The sequence below is a fragment of the Hyla sarda genome, chromosome 4 (assembly GCF_029499605.1).
Source record: "Hyla sarda isolate aHylSar1 chromosome 4, aHylSar1.hap1, whole genome shotgun sequence".
In the NCBI taxonomy this organism is placed as follows: domain Eukaryota; kingdom Metazoa; phylum Chordata; class Amphibia; order Anura; family Hylidae; genus Hyla; species Hyla sarda.
The window spans coordinates 286814848-286835439 of NC_079192.1; the positions used below are offsets into that span (position 1 = coordinate 286814848).

Genomic DNA, 20592 nt, shown 5'->3' on the forward strand with positions numbered 1-20592 from the left:
ACGTCCTTTTTTTCCTATTTTACCCCCAAAAAGCGTAAAAAATTAATTTAATAGACATATTTGGTATCGCCGCGTGCGTAAATGTCCGAACTATTAAAATAAAATGTTAATGATCCCGTACGGTGAACGGCGTGAACGTAAAAAAAAAAAAGTCCAAAATTGCTACTTTTTTAACCCCTTAAGGACGCAGCCCTTTTTCACCTTAAGGACTGAGCCCTTTTTCGCACTTCTGACCACCGTCACTTTACAAATTAATAACGCGAAAACGCTTTTACCGAATATTCTGATTCTGAGATAGTTTTTTCGTGACATATTCTACTTTATTTTGGTGGTAAATCTTCGGTGTTACTTGCATCCTTTTTTGGTGAAAAAACCCAAAATTTCATGAAAATTTAGAAAATTTTGCATTTTTCTAACTTTGAAGCTCTCTAATTGTGAGGAAAATGGATATTCCAAATAAATTTTATTTTTCTTCACAAACACAATATGTCCACTTTATGTTGGCATCATAAAATGGACATACTTTTGCTTTTTGAAAAAATTAGAGGGCTTCAAAGTAGAGCAGCAATTTTCAAAAATGTCATGAAAATTGCTAAATCTGAAGGGACAGATGTTACAGAACTACAACTCCCAGCATGCCTGGGCAGTCGAGGCATGCTGAGAGTTGTAGTTTGGCAACATCTGGAGGGCTACTGTTTGGGCACCACTGTAACAGTGGTCTCCAAACTGTGACCCTCCAGATGTTGCAAAACTACAACTCCCAGCATGCCCAGACAGCCTTTGGCTCTCTGGGCATGCTGGGAGTTGCAGTTTGGCCCTCCTAGTGGTTGCCACAGTAAAGATCGATTTACTTTCACTTTCAATTCCCCCCCCCCCCCCCCCCCACTGTGGATTCCCTACCTGATCAGGATCCTGCAGGCTCCAGCGAAGATCCCAGGTCCCCAGGCATCTTCTCCTGCAGGTACGGCCTCCATCTTCTTTCCAGAGCCCCTTGACATCCAGGGGCGGGCAGAACGGGGGGTTGCCATGGCAACCCCCTGTCCTGCGCTGCCATTGGTCAGAACTCCGTTCTGAGTAATGGCAGGGGATAGGAGGAGATCGCAGCTTTGCGATCTCACTCCAATCCTTTAGGCTGATCGGGGTTGTTGCTGACATCTCCGATCAGCCCTATTTTCCGGGTGATCGGGTCACCAGAGACCCGATCAGCCCGGAATTGGAAAAAATCGTATGTCTGAATTGACATGCGATTTTCTCCGATCGCCGACATGGGGGGTCTCAGCAGGCAGCAGGCATCCGGCTCCGGTCCCCAACCGGCTAGCGGTGGGGACCGGAATTCCCACGGGCGTATGGATACGCCCTGCGTCCTTAAGGACTCGGAATGCAGGGCGTATCCATACGCCCTGCGTCCTTAAGAGGTTAAAATACATTTTATTTAAAAAAATTATAAAAAATGTAATAAAAGTTTTTTATATGCAAATGTGGTATCAAAAAAAAGTACAGATCATGGCGCAAAAAATGAGCCCTCATACCGCTGCTTATACGGAAAAATAAAAAAGTTAGAGGTCATCAAAATAAAGGGATCATAAATGTACTAATTTGGTTAAAAAGAAGTATGTAATAATGGGTATCATTTTAATTGTATTGAACCTCAGAATAAAGAACACACGTCATTTTTACCGTAAATTGTACGGCGTGAAAACGAAATTTTCCAAAATTATAAAAATTGCGTTTTTCTTTTTAATTTCCCCACAAAAATAGTGTTTTTTGGTTGCGCCATACATTTTATGATATGAGTTATGTCATTACAAAGGACAACTGGTCGCACAAAAAACAAGCCCTCATACTAGTCTGTGGATGAAAATATAAAAGAGTTATGATTTTTAGAAGGCGAGGAGGAAAAAATTTAAACGTAAAAATTAAATTGTCTGAGTCCTTAAGGCCAAAATGGGCTGAGTCCTTAAGGGGTTAAGGACTTCTTTGGGCATCAACTGATTCAAATGTTGACATTGCCTTGACTGCATTAAATCTGTCACCCGCTGCTGTCTTTTATTTATTTTTGGAAACATTTTGGGAAAAGTTGATGGTGAGTGCATTGTACATGATCTAAGTCAGTGTTTTCCAACCAGGGTGCCTCCAGCTGGGGCAAAACTACAACTCCCAGCATGCTAGGAGTTGCAGTTTTGGAACAGCTGAAAGCACTCTGGTTAAAACAAAAACACTGATCTAAGCAGCTAAGCACTGCCATAGAAAAGAAGTCATAAAATAGGAAATGTTATACAGTTTTTATATAGTTAATTGAATGTTACTCTAAGGGTAGATGGAGTTTTTGTCATTTTAGGTAATGAGGAAGGCATTTTTGGCCGAAATCAAAAACTTCCAGATGCCCGTCCTTCCATTTAACCATAGAACATTAAAGATCATTGTCTGCAGCTGAATAGCCATTGACGCTCTCTGTTGTGACCTGCAATTATCTACAATGAGAATATTTTCTGCTGTCTTTCTCTCTTTTGTATTATTTTTTATGAAAAGCTAGATCTGAATGAATTCCAGCTGTATCCATGAAACTTGTATAACACACATAATATATGCAGAATGGAATTAGATCACTCTCTGATATCTAAGCAAAAAGCCAGTGTAGGAATATATTGCCCATTTATAATTCATATTTATTAGCATTTTGGTCCAGATAAAAAGAATATCAATTTTGTAGAATAATAGTAATTCAAATAAGTAGAAAATATGCCAGGGAAGCTAAAATCCTGAATAAAGCATAACACTTTACAAAATAAGTTGTTTTTATTCTTGACTTTTACTGAAGCTGGGGAAACAAATACGTCTATAGGTTTCACCATAGACATTGTAACCACTGGCTATTGCCTCCTGTAGGTCTCTGGATAGCTACCCCCTTGACAAAGCCAGTGGTTGGCTGCAGTTGTTTTATGGTTATACAGACATGTTATTGCTAAAGCACAGATAACAATGAATTGTAAGGACCATTGTTTTGGTGGTGCTGGTGGTTACATATGTATTTTGACAGTCTTTCTAGCCTGAAAGTTATCCTTTATCACATCAATGAATAGCTTTTATATTACAAATATAATTGTTTTACCTTGAGAAGTAGCTAATACATTATCTAGACAAAGTCTTCTGGAGCTTGTATGTACCCTTCATAATATCTTTTTTTCTTTGAAGTCACAATCAACAAGATACGTCTCAAAGTATCTTGGCTAAAATTCTATTAAATCAATGGCATAATTTTCTGGTACAGCACAGCACAATGTTCTGCTAGAAACATACTAAACATACTCTTTGTGTATCTCTAATCTTTGAGAGGTAAAAGCAAGAACAACAAATCAACTCGGTGGATGGTATCGTAAATCAAACCTTTATTCTACAATGTATTTTATATATTAAAAAAGAGAAAGATAAACAAGGTAATTTATCATCAACTATATGCAAAATATTGAAATAGGAACAATAAACAATTGGCAGTCTTAAATAGCCCCAAGTATCCCTGAAGAGCTACTGTGTACTGTGTAAAAGCCAAAATATTTCCCTTATGTCACAGGGTGACCCTTCAGCTGTTCAGGATCAGAGCATGGAATTCCAAATCCTTAACATTATATATATATATATATATATATATATATATATATATATATATATATTACAAAGAGACAGTAATTATTCAAACAGGGGTATCCACAAAGAGAATAGTAACACTTTATGTTCAGTTTGGCTCTACTTATCTCTTTCAAGATAGTTTTTTTTTTCTTTCTTTCTTTCTCTTTCTTTCTTTCTTTCTTTCTTTCTTCTTTAATTGTTTCCCTCATAGGCCACAGCAGTGCAAAATATTGGAATGTCTTGTGTTTCTCTACATATGACATAACCACTGACAAAAGTTTAAGGCACAGGATTAACCGGTTGTCAATGTGCGCTTCTGTCTCTTTGTGTATCTGCTCTTCTTTTGGCTTCTGCCACAGGTAACAGTTTTGTCTGATACTGAATATTACATTGTTGTCTCTTCCCATTCAAGTTCAACATCACCTAAAATAATAAACAAGGAATAATAGTTAATATACTGTTAACACAACCAAGCTAACATTCTGGCCAAGTAATTGCTCCATTAACATATATGTAGTGTTCCCTGCACTTAGGTTGGTCAAATTAGCTTATATGAGAGGGAAAAGGGCACAGCCAGCATGACTGAAAGTGACCATATTATCACTTGGACACAAAAATCCAAAAACTTAAAAAACGAATGTTGTTGATGCTACCCTTGATTTTAATATGACTTAAATGGGTACTCCAGCATTTAAAAATGTAACTCCCAACCTATGAGACCCTCCACAAACAATGGCACCAAATCTCCTCACTGCATGAAACAAGGGGTCAGGTGCACTCCATGCATACACTGAACTCCTGTATCTCAGGCACTCCTATAGAGAACATGGAGGGTGTGCCAACCCTACGTTCCATGCAGTGGGAAGATTCATGGAGATCACAAGGTGGATGGGAGAGCAGAACATTCAGGAACCGCTGAATGTTTTGTCTCTAGAACCAGATGTGTTCCCCCTTGATGTTTTGTGAATAAACCACCATCACTTTTGCCAACACTAGGGTGATTACTATATTATTCTTATCTTTCCACATTGTGTTTTTAATGGCGCTTTGTGGTGTACATTCTCAACATGCTGCAGTATTGAAAAACTCCCGCTGAGACCAAAAATGCAGAAACACACCAAAGAGGAGAGAAAAAAGAAAAAACATCAAGTGGGTATTGTGTTTTGCAATTCTCTATTGAAGTGCAGGTAACAGCTGACACTGCATTTGTTCACCACAAAAACTGTGTATTGGGACATATTTGCAAAAGAAAAGAAACTGTAGACCTAAGTTAAAGTGTACATGTGCACCAAAGTTCTATTATGGAGGATGAAGACACTGACCGCATAGGTTTAGAGATCTTCTACTGATCTGAATCAGGATCCTCTACCAAGAATGGGGAGAATAGTGGTAGACATATCTAAAGTGATGGTCATACATATATACACATATATATAGTGTTATATATAGTACTCTCAGCAATTTTGAGAGTTTTGCTCTGCATACAGACTCCCTTGTAGGGTACGTTCACACGTTGAAAACTCACAGCAGATTTCTTGTAACAGGTTACCTGCTGCAAGTTTATCAATGTGTGAACGTACCCCTAAAGGGTTTATCCATCCCTTTTGTTTACAATTTGGTGCTAGGGCAGGGGAGAAATAGGAAAAAAGAACATACTTACCTAGTTTGGGTCCCTCCCCGCTCCCATTTTTCTCTGTCTGGTCCCCCAATCTTCTGTCTTCCTCCTGCTTCTGAGACAAGCTGAAGCAGGGCCTGTCAGCTTAGCCAATCAATGCCTGCAGTGGTGTCCCATCGTAGAAGTAGAAAGAAGATAGAAGTGGGGGGACCGGATGGAAATGAACAGGAGCTGGGTGAGACCAGGGGAGGATCTGGGTAAGATATATAGGGTGGGCCATTTATATTGATACACCTTAATAAAATGGGAATGGTTGGTGACATTAACTTCCTATTTGTGGCAAATTAGTAAATGTGAGGGGGGAAAGATGGGTGGTGATCATGGTGGCCATTTTGAAGTCAGACATTTTGAATCCAACTTTTGTTTTTTCAATAGGAAGAGGTTCATGTGACACATCAAACTTATTGGGAATTTCGAACACCAAAAACAAAAAGACCTTACACTTGGGTAAGTAACTGTGCGTAGAACTAAGTACACCGATAGGAAGAGATTTAAGCACAGCATATAAATGATAAAAAATTGAAAACTTTATTTAATTCATGAAAGATGTAAAACGACAAATAAAAAAATTATACAAAAAAAGGAACAAAAGTCACCAGGTACAGCAGAACAATGGTGGGTTTATGCGCAGGCTATATAACAACAAGCATAGTGTCCTGGGCAGATGAAGAAAGATTACAATAAAAGCATATGGCTCCAAACAAAAAGGTTGGGTCGGAATCAGTAGTAAGCATCTCAAAAAGCTGCCATGGACAAATCATGCAAAAAGGTCAATAGAAATAGCAAACAAATACAGGGTGCCAGACCACCCTGGTCTGGTGGGTATGGTCTGGCACCCTGATTTTGTTTGCTATTTCTATTGATCTTTTTGCATGATTTGTTCATGGCAGCTTTTTTGTTTGTAGCCATATGCTTTTATTGTAATCTTTCTTCAGCTGCCCAGGACACTATACTTGTTGTTATATAGCATGCCCATATACTCACCATTGTTCTGATGTACCTGGTGCTCTCTCCTTTCTGATAGTACACCTCTGTGCTCTCTCCTGTCTGATAGTACTCCTCTGTGTTCACCTGTCTGATAGTACTCCTCTGTGCTCCCTCCTGTCTGATAGTAATCTTCTGTGCTCTCTCCTGTCTGATAGTACTCCTCTGTGCTCTCTCCTGTCTGATAGTACTCCTCTGTGCTCTCTCCTGTCTGATAGTACTCCTCTGTGCTCTCTCCTGTCTGATAGTACTCCTCTGTGCTCTCTCCTTTCTGATAGTACATATATGTGCTCTCTCCTGTCTGATAGCACTCCTCTGTGCTCCCTCCTGTCTGAGAGTACTCCTCTGTGCTCTCTCCTTTCTGATAGTACATATCTGTGCTCTCTCCTGTCTGATAGCACTCCTCTGTGCTCTCTCCTGTCTGATAGTACTCCTCTGTGCTCTTTCCTGTTTTATAGAACTCCTCTGTGCTCTCTTCTGTCTGAAAGCACTCCTCTGTGCTCTCTCCTGTCTGATAGTACTCCTCTGTGCTCTCTCCTGTTTTATAGCACTCCTGTGTGCTCTCTCCTGTCTGATATGACTCCTCTGTGCTCTCTCCTGTCTGATAGTAGTACTGTTTTCTCTCCTGTCTGATAGCACTCCTCTGTGCTCTCCCCTGTATGATAGTACTCCTCTTTGCTCTCTCCTGTCTGATAGTACTCCTCTGTGCTCTCTCCTGTCTGATAGGACTCCTCTGTGCTCTCTCCCGTCTGATAGGACTCCTCTGTGCGCTCTCCTATCTGATAGGACTCTCCTGTGCTCTCTCGTATCTGACAGCACTCCTCTGTGCTCTCTCTTTCTGATAGTACTCCACTGTGCTCATTCCTGTCTGATTCTACTCCTCTGTGCTCACTCCAGTCTGATTGGACTCCTCTGTGCTCTCTCCAGTCTGATAGCACTCCTCTTTACTCTCTCCTGTCTGATAGCACTCCTCTGTGCTCTCGTCTGTCTGATAGCACTCCTCTGTGCTCTCTCCTGTCTGATAGCACTCCTCTGTGCTCTCTCCTGTCTGATAGCTTTCCCCTGTGCTCTTTCCTGTCTGATAGGACTCCTCTGTGCTCTCTCCTGTCTGATAGTACTCCTGTTTTCTCTCCTGTCTGATAGCACTCCTCTGTGCTCTCCCCTGTATGATAGTACTCCTCTGTGCTCTCTCCTGTCTGATAGTACTCCTCTGTGCTCTCTCCTGTCTGATAGGACTCCTCTGTGCTCTCTCCCATCTGATAGGACTCCTCTGTGCTCTCTTCTGTCTGATAGTACTCCTCTATGCTCTCTCCTGTCTGATAGTACTCCTCTGTGGTCTCTCCTGTCTGATAGTACTCCTCTATGCTTTCTCCTGTTTTATAGCACTCCTATGTGCTCTCTCCTGTCTGATATGACTCCTCTGTGCTCTCTCCTGTCTGATATTACTCCTCTGTGCTCTCTCCTGTCTGATAGGACTCCTCTGTACTCTCTCCTGTCTGATAGTACTCCTCTGAGCTCTCTCCTGTCTGATAGTTCTCCTCTGTGCTCTCTCCTTTCTGATAGGATAGTACTCCTCTGTGCTCTCTCGTCTGATAGCACTCCTCTTTGCTCTCTCATGTCTGATAGCACTCCTCTGTGCTCTCTCCTGTCTGATAGGACTCCTCTGTGCTTTCTCCTGTCTTATAGTACTCCTCTGTACTCTCTCATGTCTGATAGGACTCGCCTGTGCGCTCTCCTATCTGATAGGACTCCTCTGTGCTCTCTCCTATCTGACAGCACTCCTCTGTGCTCTCTCTTTCTGATAGTACTCCTCTGTGCTCATTCCTGTCTGATTCTACTCCTCTGTGCTCACTCCTGTCTGATTGGACTCCTCTGTGCTCTCTCCAGTCTGATAGCACTCCTCTTTACTCTCTCCTTTCTGATAGCACTCCTCTGTGCTCTCTTCTGTCTGATAGCACTCCTCTGTGCTCTCTCCTGTCTGATAGCACTCCTCTGTGCTCTCTCCTGTCTGATAGCTTTCCCCTGTGCTCTTTTCTGTCTGATAGGACTCCCCTGTGCTCACGCCTGTCTGATAGCACTCCTCTGTGCTCACTCCTGTCTGATAGCACTCCTCGGTGCTCTCTCCTGTCTGATAGCACTCCTCTGTGTTCTCTCCTGTTTGATCGCTTTCCCCTGTGCTCTCTCCTGTCTGATAGGACTCCTCTGTGCTCTCTCCTGTCTTTTAGTATTCCTCTGTGCTCTCTCCTGTCGTACAGGACTCCTCTGTTCTCACTCCTGTCTGAAAGTGCTCTCTCCTGCCTTTTAGGACTCCTCTGTGCTCTCTCCTGTCTAACAGCACTCCTCTGTGCTATCTCCTTCTGATAGTACTCCTCTGTGCTCACTCCTGTCTGATAATACTCCTCTTGTCTCTCTCCTGTCTGATAGCACTCCTCTGTGCTCTCTCCAGTCTGATAATACTCCTCTTTTCTCTCTCCTGTCTGATAGTACTCCTCTGTGCTCTCTCCTATCTGAGAGCATGCCTCTGTGCTCTCTCCTGTCTGATAGGAGTCCTATGTGCTCTCTCCTGTCTGATCGTACTCCTCTGTGCTCTCTCCTGTCTGAGAGCATGCCTCTGTGCTCTCTCCTGTCTGATAGGAGTCCTAAGTGCTGTTTCCTGTCTGATAGGACTCGTCTGTGCTCTCTCCTGTCTGATAGGACTCCTCTGTGCTCCCTCCTGTCTGATAGGACTCCTCTGTGCTCTCTTCTGTCTTATAGTACTCCTCTGTGCTCTCTCCTGTCTGATAGTACTCCTCTGTGGTCTCTCCTGTCTGATAGTACTCCTCTATGCTCTCTCCTGTTTTATAGCACTCCTATGTGCTCTCTCCTGTCTGATATGACTCCTCTGTGCTCTCTCCTGTCTGATATTACTCCTCTGTGCTCTCTCCTGTCTGATAGGACTCCTCTGTACTCTCTCCTGTCTGATAGGACTCCTCTGTACTCTCTCCTGTCTGATAGTTCTCCTCTGTGCTCTCTCCTTTCTGATAGGATAGTACTCCTCTGTGCTCTCTCGTCTGATAGCACTCCTCTTTGCTCTCTCATGTCTGATAGCACTCCTCTGTGCTCTCTCCTGTCTGATAGGACTCCTCTGTGCTTTCTCCTGTCTTATAGTACTCCTCTGTACTCTCTCCTGTCTGATAGGACTCCCCTGTGCGCTCTCCTATCTGATAGGACTCCTCTGTGCTCTCTCCTATCTGACAGCACTCCTCTGTGCTCTCTCTTTCTGATAGTACTCCTCTGTGCTCATTCCTGTCTGATTCTACTCCTCTGTGCTCACTCCTGTCTGATTGGACTCCTCTGTGCTCTCTCCAGTCTGATAGCACTCCTCTTTACTCTCTCCTGTCTGATAGCACTCCTCTGTGCTCTCTTCTGTCTGATAGCACTCCTCTGTGCTCTCTCCTGTCTGATAGCACTCCTCTGTGCTCTCTCCTGTCTGATAGCTTTCCCCTGTGCTCTTTCCTGTCTGATAGGACTCCCCTGTGCTCACTCCTGTCTGATAGCACTCCTATGTGCTCACTCCTGTCTGATAGCACTCCTCGGTGCTCTCTCCTGTCTGATAGCACTCCTCTGTGTTCTCTCCTGTTTGATCGCTTTCCCCTGTGCTCTCTCCTGTCTGATAGGACTCCTCTGTGCTCTCTCCTGTCTTTTAGTATTCCTCTGTCTCCTGTCTTACAGGACTCCTCTGTTCTCACTCCTGTCTGAAAGTGCTCCTCTGTGCTCTCTCCTGCCTTTTAGGACTCCTCTGTGCTCTCTCCTGTCTGACAGCACTTCTCTGTGCTATCTCCTTCTGATAGTACTCCTCTGTGCTCACTCCTGTCTGATAATACTCCTCTTGTCTCTCTCCTGTCTGATAGCACTCCTCTGTGCTCTCTCCAGTCTGATAATACTCCTCTTTTCTCTCTCCTGTCTGATAGTACTCCTCTGTGCTCTCTCCTATCTGAGAGCATGCCTCTGTGCTCTCTCCTGTCTGATAGGAGTCCTAAGTGCTGTTTCCTGTCTGATAGGACTCGTCTGTGCTCTCTCCTGTCTGATAGGACTCCTCTGTGCTCCCTCCTGTCTGATAGGACTTCTCTGTGCTCTCTTCTGTCTTATAGTACTCCTCTGTGCTCTCTCCTATCTGATAGCACCCCTCTTTGCTCTCTTCTGTCTAATAGGACTCCTCTGTGCTCTCTCCTGTCTGATAGTACTCCTCTGTGCTCTCTTCTGTCTGATAGGACTCCTCTGTACTCTCTCCTGTCTGATAGGACTCCTCTGTGCTCTCTCCTGTCTGATGCACTCCTCTGTGCTCTCTCATGTCTGATAGTACTCCTCTGTGCTCTCTCCTGTCTGATAGTACTCCTCTGCTCTCTCTCTCCTGTCTTATAGGACTCCTCTGTGCTCTCTTCTGTCTGATAGTACTCCTCTGTGCTCTCTCCTGTCCTATCAGACAGAGGAGTGCTAGCACATCCTCACTTACTGGACTTTTTCCATGCCTGTGCGTCAGCTTGGATAAAGCCATTTTATAAGCCAAGATTTCCATAAAAAGGAAATAAAATGTTCTCATGAAGTATATTAGAAATGTTAATGTTTTGCCAATATGTACAACATATAGAAAATATAATAGTAGAATATATAAATGGGCACTGTCAGATTAAAAAACATTTTATAACACCTTTACAGATTTTTGTGTTACTTCTTTCTGTTCTTTACTTTTGCTAGCCTACAAAAGTTAACATAAATAAAAGAACAAATGGAAAGAAATCTGACTGCAGGATGAGATGACACAAAATGTATTAGTTGGTACCAAATGTATTGCAAAGCTTTTTCAATGCCTCTACAATGCAAAATAAAGCAAGAAAAAATTGGATACAGGTTAATAAAGGAAGAAATTAACAAAAAAATGAATATGCAACATGTTTGTTTTGCTGTGAATACACTTTATTCTGATAAAGCTGGATGTAACCACATGATATTAATACATCCCATCATTAGGAAATACATACACACAAATTCTATGCATAGATAATTTATGATCATTTACAGCATGCCTCTAGTGGTGGAAAAAGTGTGCACACTGATAAGAAAACCCTAGTGAATTCGGAGACTGTCCGAATGATTTTTATACTATAGTCTACATTTAAGCAGACTTGAATGATAACTCATGGCTAATGCGGACACTATTTTTTAAAGAATTGTGAGAGTAAGAACATATTTCAAATTATGGTAACATTTGTAAACATCCAACATAAATAATGCCGTTTTATAAGTAAAAGGTTATCATTGACTTCCCTTACAAAATGTAAGTTTAAATATAGATGGCAAAGAGAAGAAAAGTATACTTTATCTGCTTACCCTCCATGGCATCCAAAGAGTCCATTTTCTGAAGTGCAGAGTAATTTACAAAACAGATGGCCTGGTTACTGCCTTTGGTAGCTAATAGGTCTATAACACACTGATGTAAAAATATATACTGTGCCTGATGGGGGAAGAAACACAGCAATAACCAATATAGCATATAGTATCAATTCCTTAAAGATATGCAATAAAAAGTGACATACTGAATTACACCCCCCCCCAAAAAAAAATAAATATATATATGTATATATGTATATATATATATATATATATATATATATATATATATATATATATATCCTGCTCATGTTTACACACTGAAAGACTATACTATTTACATGTTATTTTACAAAATACTGATTAAGATGCCCTAGAAGTCTGTGGCGTGTGACAACTTAAAATCTTCTTCTACTGTATAAGCAGCGGTATAAAGAAAAAAAAAAAAAAAAAGTACACATTTCCACTTCAACAGAGCTGGACTGATGTTAGAAATATTAACCATAGATTATTAGATTATAGCAGACACATGAGCTACAATGTGCATCTCCCCTGCACCTGTACAGCTATACACCAGAAGCATACTGACAACATGGCTGTTTAACAGGGCACTGGTTTCATTACATACGGAATATTAAGTCAAATTTAACATAGCAACATAGGTTGTCAAATTTTTATTTCTGAATCGCTCAATGAGACTGTTCTTTTGGTCACAGTATTTTTTTCCATTCAGAAAGCCGCAAATGTTTTGTTTTTTCATCAATGTATCTACATGACAACTTATATCATATTTATCAACAGAACCATTTTGGAGTACATAACTTCTACTAACTTTTCTGGGAAAAAGTGAATGGGAGGTGTGTAGAATAAAAACAACAATTCTGTCATTCTTTACTGAGACAGTGATGTGGTGACAAATAGAGCCTATTGTCAAACTCAGTTTTGACCAACCAGTGTGCCTTCAGCTGCTGCAAAACTGTGGTATCCCGGTATAGGACATGGTCCTGTACCCTTCCTAGGTCCCCACTGGAAGAGACCCTAGTCCATAGGGCTCTCCTGCGGGGCTTTTCCCCTTGCTCATCAGTTACTGCTTCATATAAATGCATTGTATGTATTCTGTGCATATTGCTCAGTATGTATAAAGGTTGTAAAAATGTATAAAATGTATAGGACCTTCCTGGGTCATGTAATCCACTGTCATGTGATGTACCCAGAGTTCCCTGGGTACAGGACCTACAGGCTTTGCAACCAATGGAATTTAGTCCAGTCCCCCTAGTATGTAAGGGGCTGTAGTCTCTCAGTTAGCTCTCTTGCTCTTATCTCCAGGATTTCAGACAAGCAGAATACCTGTACTATCTAAATTCATCTCAGCTAGGTCAGAGCCTAAGGAACCTGCAGCCACTTCAAAACATGAGTTATCAAGCTCTATCTACAATTCTAGTGACTACTACTCAACTCAAGTATACAATTAGTAGCACAATGGCCTGCATAACTCTCAATATTTCAAGTCCCAGCAAGCCTGTGAGGTATCCTGCATCCCTGTTGCACTAGAGAAACTGCATAACTGTAAAGACTGTTCCATAAGAAGTTTAAGTAAAAGTTCCAGTTATTTGCACAATTCCTGTTGTGGACATTCCTTTATTGCCTGCCGTTTTTGAGTTGGTTGTCGGCATGGCCTTATACAGAAAACAACCTCATCCTGGCGTCACGACAAATCAGGGGTTAATAACACCTTACCCCACAGGGTTAATCCCACCGGACCCTGCTACACTGTTGCAACACCCCAGATACCACACTACAACTCCCAGCATACCTGGACAGCATCTAACTGCTCAGACACCACTTTTCTTATTGACCATGGCATGTCCAGGGCTTTAACTGCTAAGAACAGGCCTACTACTATGAGCACTGCTCTACTCAAGGAGAGTTGATCACAGCCAAAAAGGCACAGTGCACAGTGCACAGCTAAGTTCTACTGCCCCTTTGCTTTAGTAATAGGTGGGAGAAGATATACTTATATTGGTTGCAATAAGCAATGAAACCAGATAACAAGCTCTCGTATTTGAAATTTTATATTTATGGTTTGCCTTGTGCATAATGCTGTTTAAACAAAAAAATTATATTTTTCTCTGCAAAGTTGGTTCTTCTTGCAACTGGCTAGCAAAGAACACAAAATTCTAAACAGTTACTATTTTTTTTCACTTACCAGGTTTTGCACCATGCACATTCGTTCACTTCTTAGCTCTGCTACAAGACCATAAATGTCCACAAAGTCATGGTGGTTAATATGTTGGATTAAGTGATCCATTGCAACAAAAACCCCTGATCTTCCAACTCCTGCACTAAAATAGAAATATTTGGATTTTGTTAATTACTTTTTAAATTTCTAATATTTTTCCACAAATCATTTTGACAAAGCTAAAAAGTGTGTTACATTTATTATGTATTCTACTAATGCATCACAACAGAAAAAAATCGGAATCATGTAAATTCTCCTGCGATTACAATGCCTTATGTCACTGCTGTTGCTTGTATGTTTTGAAAGGGTAGGGTCACACACAGCGTATATTCAGCGTTCTTCATGATGAATGAAATCCGCTGTGAAGCAAGAAATACGCTATGTGTTCTCTTATGAGCAGATAGACACACAGGGCTACCTGGTGGAAGCCCTGTGTGTGCAGTAAGGTCTCGAGGTGGGGCCATTGGGCCGACATGACTGTGACACATGGGCCCGCCTCCAAACCTCACTGCACACACAGGATAGGGGATAAGTGTCTGATTGCAGGGGGTTCAGGAGTCTGTACACTGGTCCCCCGCAATCTCCTGCCCAGTACCCCGGCTCTCCTCATGCAGTTGACATGCCCCCCTCCATGTATCTCTATGGGAGAGTCGGAGATACACAAGCGCTGTGTTTCCGACTTTTCCATTGAGATACATGGAGGGGGAGTGTCGGCCACCAGCTCACTTTGTGCAGGAGGGGAGCCGGGGTGTCTGGCAGGAAATCGCATGGGGTCCCAACAGTCGGACCCTTCTGTGATCAAAAACGTATCCCCTATCCTGTGGATAGGGGATAAGAAGGAATGTACTGGAGTTCCCCATTAAAGTGTAAAACATTCATGTAATCCGCCATGTGGGTTCACAAAGAGGATTGGGATATGTATAGTTTTAGATGTTTGGGTGGACTCAGTAAGGCCCTTGACTCCCCAAGCAATATTTTTGTTTAGTTATAATATGACCTATTATTTGGGTAGATGTGCATTAGGGAATTCAACTTATGGCTTGGTGAGCATGCATTGGATAGGCATGAGGCTAGTCTTCTAATAAGATAGGACCAGGGACTATTCATAGTATTTATAATACTGGGCAGACTAGATGGACCGAATGGTTCTTATCTGATGACACATTCTATGTTTCTATGTTTGTTTGCAGGACTCCATTGGTTGAAAGCACTTGGGTGGTTCACAAGTTCCTATAAGTAATGCCTTTAGGCCAGTGGTAATTGGCTGGTGGTAAAAAGATAGTGGTGGGCAGGTTGATTTTGGGCCTTCATGGTCATTTTTTGTCTGGATTTTTTCTAATTGTTGCTTTGATCTGTGTGGTTACATTTGTTGTGGGATAGGGATTAGGACCTCATGTGGGTGAGAAAGTTTTAGTACAAATTGTTTGTTCTATATGTTTAATAAAACAGATGATGTGGCCAAATAAATATAGTCAAGTCTTGTCTCATTATTTTACCTTTATCTTCATTGTTATTTTCCAAAAAAGAAAATGTACTGGAAAAATAAACCTCTAAAAGTCAAAAGCCAATGATTACATATTACTTAACAGACCGTGTGTTCATAACATTATGCCACTGACCTATTGTACAATAAAAGGCGATTTTTGCCCAGTCTTGTCATCCCACATAAAGGGGTACTCCGCTGCTAGACATCTTATCCCCTATCCAGCGTCGGGACCCCCACGATCTCCACGCAGCACCCAGTGTTCTGAACGAACGCTAGGTTCCAGCGGCAGTGGTTCTTTGGTTAGGGGATAAGATGTCTAGCGGTGGAGTATCCTTTTAATAGCTCAGTACTGTTATAGAACTATTTTATCATATTAATCATCATTTTTGTCATAGAAGTTATTTTATATGATATATATATATATATATATATATATATATATACACACACACACACACACATATGTATATATACACACTGGGGGAGATTTATCAAAACCTGTCCAGAGGAAAAGTTGCTGAGTTGTCCATAGCAACCAATCAGATCGTTTCTTTCATTTTTGAAAAGGCCTGTGTGAAATGAAAGAAGCAATCTGATTGGTTGCTATGGGCAACTCAGCAACTTTTCCTCTGGACAGGTTTTCATAAATCTCCCCCACTGTGTGTATATATATATATATATATATAACCAAAGGATCCTGTTGCTATATATATATATATATATATATATATTTATATATATATTATTTTTTCTATTATGAAATCCAACCCCCTATATTTTAATTTCAGGGCTGGTACCTGCAGTGTACAATCGTTGGTGTATTTTCATGGGGTCTACTTGCTCTAACCATTTTTACAAAATGAATCAAGGCTGTAGTGTTTTCTGGAACTCCATGTTCTGGCCACGAAGTAAAATTACACTGACGTACCATCATGTAATCTCCATGCTGTAATGCAAAGAAAAAAAAGATAAGTTTGGTAAACATTTTAATAAGATTTTCTTGTACAATATGTTTATTACTTTATATTTATGTGATGGCGATATGTATGTGATGATATGGTACATTATTTAGGAGCTATTCCCATCCTGTATAGTGATGGCATATAACAAGGATTTGCCATCCTAGTTATGATCAGTGGAGTCTGACCTATGGGATGATCATCTAGAAAGTAAAAAGGTGACAGTGCTGATTTAGTGCTGTGTCTCCTTTTAAGTTTTTCCTGCACACTCGCTGTATAGGGATCTGCAGGGGGGTGCTATATTAATCAGTTCCCTGTCACAATTATTCCCCGAACACAGTTCAGCTTCTGCCTTTAAAAGGGATTTTGACAATGAAACCTATTATCATATATTGGTAGATTGTGCTAACTTTCTATGGTCTTTAATATTTTCCTTGTGCTTCTGATGCAAACTGTCTGCTTTGTTGTCTTTATTATCCCAATGAACTTCTTGCTCCTGCTAAACACTCTGGCCAGGAATTCAGCCAACTCTATTTCTATGGAAGACTCTCGTGGGTCAAGTGGGTGAAGTCAAAGTCAAGAAGGTGTAGTGGCAGGGGAAGAGAGTCGGCTTTTACTAGAAAAACGAAAAAATTATGAGAGATTCCTTGTGCAGAGGGTACCCAGAGACATGCAGGGATAATATGTGTCTCCTTGATCCTTGTTCCTAGTAATCTGTATATGGGGTAGATCATGCGCTCTCTGCAAACCCTTTGTCACCATATTAAAAACATAACTAATGAATAAATACATATAGCAAAATATATATGGACTCATTTGTAGACATTTTATGTGGCACAAACACATTTTACATAGGCATCAGGTGATCAAACATTCATATATTTCAGTCAGTCAGAATGTACAGTATGTTACCCCAGACATAAAATTATCACCACCAGCCACCTATCTTAGTCTTTTGCACCCTTACTTATATTTTTTTGTTCTTGGATAAACATCATCCATGTACAGATCCAGGCAAAATTCTGAGGGAAGGAGATACATCTAAAGCTAAAAGTGTGTGTGTGTGGAGGGGGGGGGGGGGGGGTTCGTGACACAATATGAAAGTTTTTCATATTGCAAAACATGGGAGAATTAGAGACTAATTATTAGGGTAAATATCATTCATTAAAAAAAACAACTAGGAAAACGGTTACCATTTTTTCCAAAATAAGTCCTACCTAATTGATTCATAAATGTAAATTACTGAAATATTAAGAAAACTTGATGTGCCCTCAAAAAAATAATTAAAAAAATAGGGGGAATTGAGGGGCAGGAGGAAATTAAGAAAAAAAAAGTACTGTTAGAATGGAGTATTCCAAAAGGTAAAATTTTGATCTGGACATTGCCTAAAACCACCCTGTTAGAGTTAAAGAGGTTTATCTATGATCGACATTTATGGCATATCACGTTGACATGCCATCAATGTTTGAATGGTGGGGATTTATAAAATGCCAAAGCAGGACGGCACTGCACACAGGTGGTGCACGTGGATCAGGATAATGTCCAAAGATAAAAAGAGTGTGTTTGCTATGAAGCTATAATAAAAAGCTAAATTTAATCAGCAATTTACGAGTGCCGGGATACCTACTTTGGGATTTACAAAATGGCTGACTCTCTATTAAAGCATAACTCCGAGTAGGCTCCAGCAGTAGTATATCTGTTTAAATCTCCTGAGAAATTTGTAGCCCAAGACTACAGTAAAATAGATATGGCTTTGTCAGACTTGCATGGGACTTCAGGCAAATCCCTATCCTGGTTTCAGTAGTCTTGGGTAAGTCTTGGGCTACAAAGTTGCCAGAAGATTTAAGCAGATATCCCTGTTGCTGTAGCATCATCGGAGCTATGCTTAAATTTATGTGACACAACCAAACAGCTGACCAGTGAAGTTGATGGCAGGACCTGGAAATTGGAAACCCTGTTCTAGAGCATCTATGTTACAGCTACTATACTATACTACTGTAAGTGAGTACGTTTTGAAAACAGTTTTCTTATGGTTATTTAAACCAGAAAGAATGTGACATTTAGTAGTCAGTTAAGGATTATACATTTTCTAAAAATGACCAGTTGTAAATCATCATAATTTATGATCAAATGTAAGTTCTTAGCAGTATCAAATACATTACAGTATCATGAATAGAATGCAATGAAAGATTAAGCCAATTCCAAGAAACTACGTAATTAAATGGGTACTCCAGTACTGAACACAGAATAGAGGATAAGTGTCTGATCATGTGGAGTCCGACCACGCGGTCCTCAAGTACTCCCAACAGGTTATATTTTCTGGATTTCCTTAGTCTTTCACAGGTGATATAATTATGGTCACCGAATCAGGTATCACCACAGTTATATCACCTGTGAAAGACTAAGGAAATACTCATAACATGACCTGTTGGGGGTGCTTGAGGACCGCGATTGATAAACACTGCTAAGGGAGACTCGGAGATACAGTGATCATGTATCTTCGGTTCTCCCATAGAGATGCATGGAGGCGGCGTGTCAACAACCGCTTCATGCGGTGGTCGACACAGCTCTGTGCACGGATTGGTGCCACTGGGGAGAACCAGAGTGCTGGGTCGGAGATCGTGGGAGGTCCCAGCGGTCGGATCTCCTGCAATCAGATGCTTATCTCCTATACTGTGCATAGTGGATGAGTTGTTCAGTAATGAAATATTCAGTGACGTATTCAAATTGCCAAATTTTGAATCAAGAAGCAATTTTTCTCACTAAAATGAGGAAAATTGGCTTCTACCTCATGTGTTTTTTTTTTACCTTCCTCTGGATCAACACTGCAGAATAATAAGCTGAACTTGAACTATGCTACTATGTTAATATGTAATATACCCGTTCAACTTTTAAGTCACGAATGGTCCAGTCAATTTGGACATCTTCTACCACTTTTGTGATCACAATATCTCCAAAGACTGTAACTGGTTTGTTGTCCTCTGGCCAATATTGATGGCATCTAATCTGTAAAACACATGCATTTGTTAATATGATGGGAAAAAAAAAAAAAAAACATATATATAATAGTTTGCAGATCGAGATGTCTTACCCTGCCTTTCTCAAAACAATGAGTAAGCATTACTATGGTCTTTGCTCTTGTTTCCCACACCATTCTCCAGAAGTCACCTACAGTTCCAGCCAATGGTCCTTGTGTAGCAATAAACTCATTAGGACAAATATAACCCTATAATGACAAACACATTTACTGACAGGGCTCTGTTTGCTATGTACTATAACAATTAACTATGTAGTCTCTTAGTCAGATTTATTTCCTTTGTATGTATGAGACAAATGATCATCACCTCTCAGCATCTTGATAAAATCCCTGCATTTATTAAACTGCTTGTTGTTTCAGGGTTGAGGTAATGTAGAGAATATTCTACTACTGTGCCATCCGAATATAACAGTGTATACAAAATAATCCACTGTATACCCTCCATTTCTTTGTAAAAGTAGCAAATTTTAGAAAATATATTAGATGCTATATAACCGCATGCTTGATTTCTAGCTTAAGGTTCTTCTAAACTACACTCCATAATTTGTTCTGGGGTGTATATGAAGTACACATGGGTGCAAAGTAAAGTTACGGACAGGAGAAGGAAAACTTCCCGAATGTGTGGAGTACTAGGACGGTGACAGTAAGAGAGACGGTGCTTACAAAGGTGGAATAATCTTTTAAAGAGAATCTATCATCTTTCTTTGTTGATTAGCTGTTAGGGTATAAACAACCTTTTTTTCCCCTCCATATTATGTCACGCCGCCACACTCACCCTCACCTCCAATCCTCTTCTTGACTGAACAGGATTAAGGTTAAGTGAGGGCAAACACGGAGGCATTCCAGTGTGTGGCACTTGAGCAGCTGAGCACCGCCCCCTTGACAATTGGCTGCAAATTTTAGTCTTGTAACGACTATCAGTTCCAGGAAAAGTACAGTTTAATTTTGAAAAAGTGCAGTTTATTGTATACCCTAAGAGCTATCAAACTGTAACAAGAATTGCTGGCAGATTTAATTTAAGGGATTTTATAACCAACTCTGAGGAGGAGGTTTCAGAGGGCAGGAGCAGTATGTAGACAGGAATGGGAGGATGTGGTCAGAGAGGAATAAAGGCATAAGCAGAATGGAAAGCAAAGATAGTTTATGGCCCTTTTTGATATTTTTGTTTGTTCATATAGCTGTGTTTAAAGTTTTAGTTGGAGCCCCTTTCTTGGGCAACAT

The 20592-nt window shown here is 40.7% G+C and overlaps 1 protein-coding gene and 1 long non-coding RNA gene across 5 annotated transcripts in view; both read right to left on the reverse strand.

Annotated features, from left to right (window-relative positions):
- Positions 1-1048, reverse strand: part of LOC130369329 (uncharacterized) — a 54870-nt gene extending 53822 nt beyond the window's left edge. The window contains exon 1 of the long non-coding RNA XR_008892721.1: positions 901-1048. This is a non-coding gene — a long non-coding RNA (uncharacterized LOC130369329). The remainder of the gene's footprint in view (positions 1-900) is intronic.
- A 2324-nt stretch (positions 1049-3372) lies between these two features.
- Positions 3373-20592, reverse strand: part of PTPRQ (protein tyrosine phosphatase receptor type Q) — a 447893-nt gene continuing 430673 nt past the window's right edge. For all 4 annotated transcript variants that reach the window (XM_056574450.1, XM_056574451.1, XM_056574448.1 and 1 more), the window contains 6 exons: positions 19426-19560; positions 19215-19340; positions 16173-16321; positions 13857-13992; positions 11651-11774; positions 3373-4047 (listed from right to left, as the gene is read on the reverse strand). In XM_056574450.1, coding sequence (XP_056430425.1) covers positions 4010-4047; positions 11651-11774; positions 13857-13992; positions 16173-16321; positions 19215-19340; positions 19426-19560 — 708 coding nt within the window. In that variant the 3' untranslated portion in view covers positions 3373-4009. The remainder of the gene's footprint in view (positions 4048-11650; positions 11775-13856; positions 13993-16172; positions 16322-19214; positions 19341-19425; positions 19561-20592) is intronic.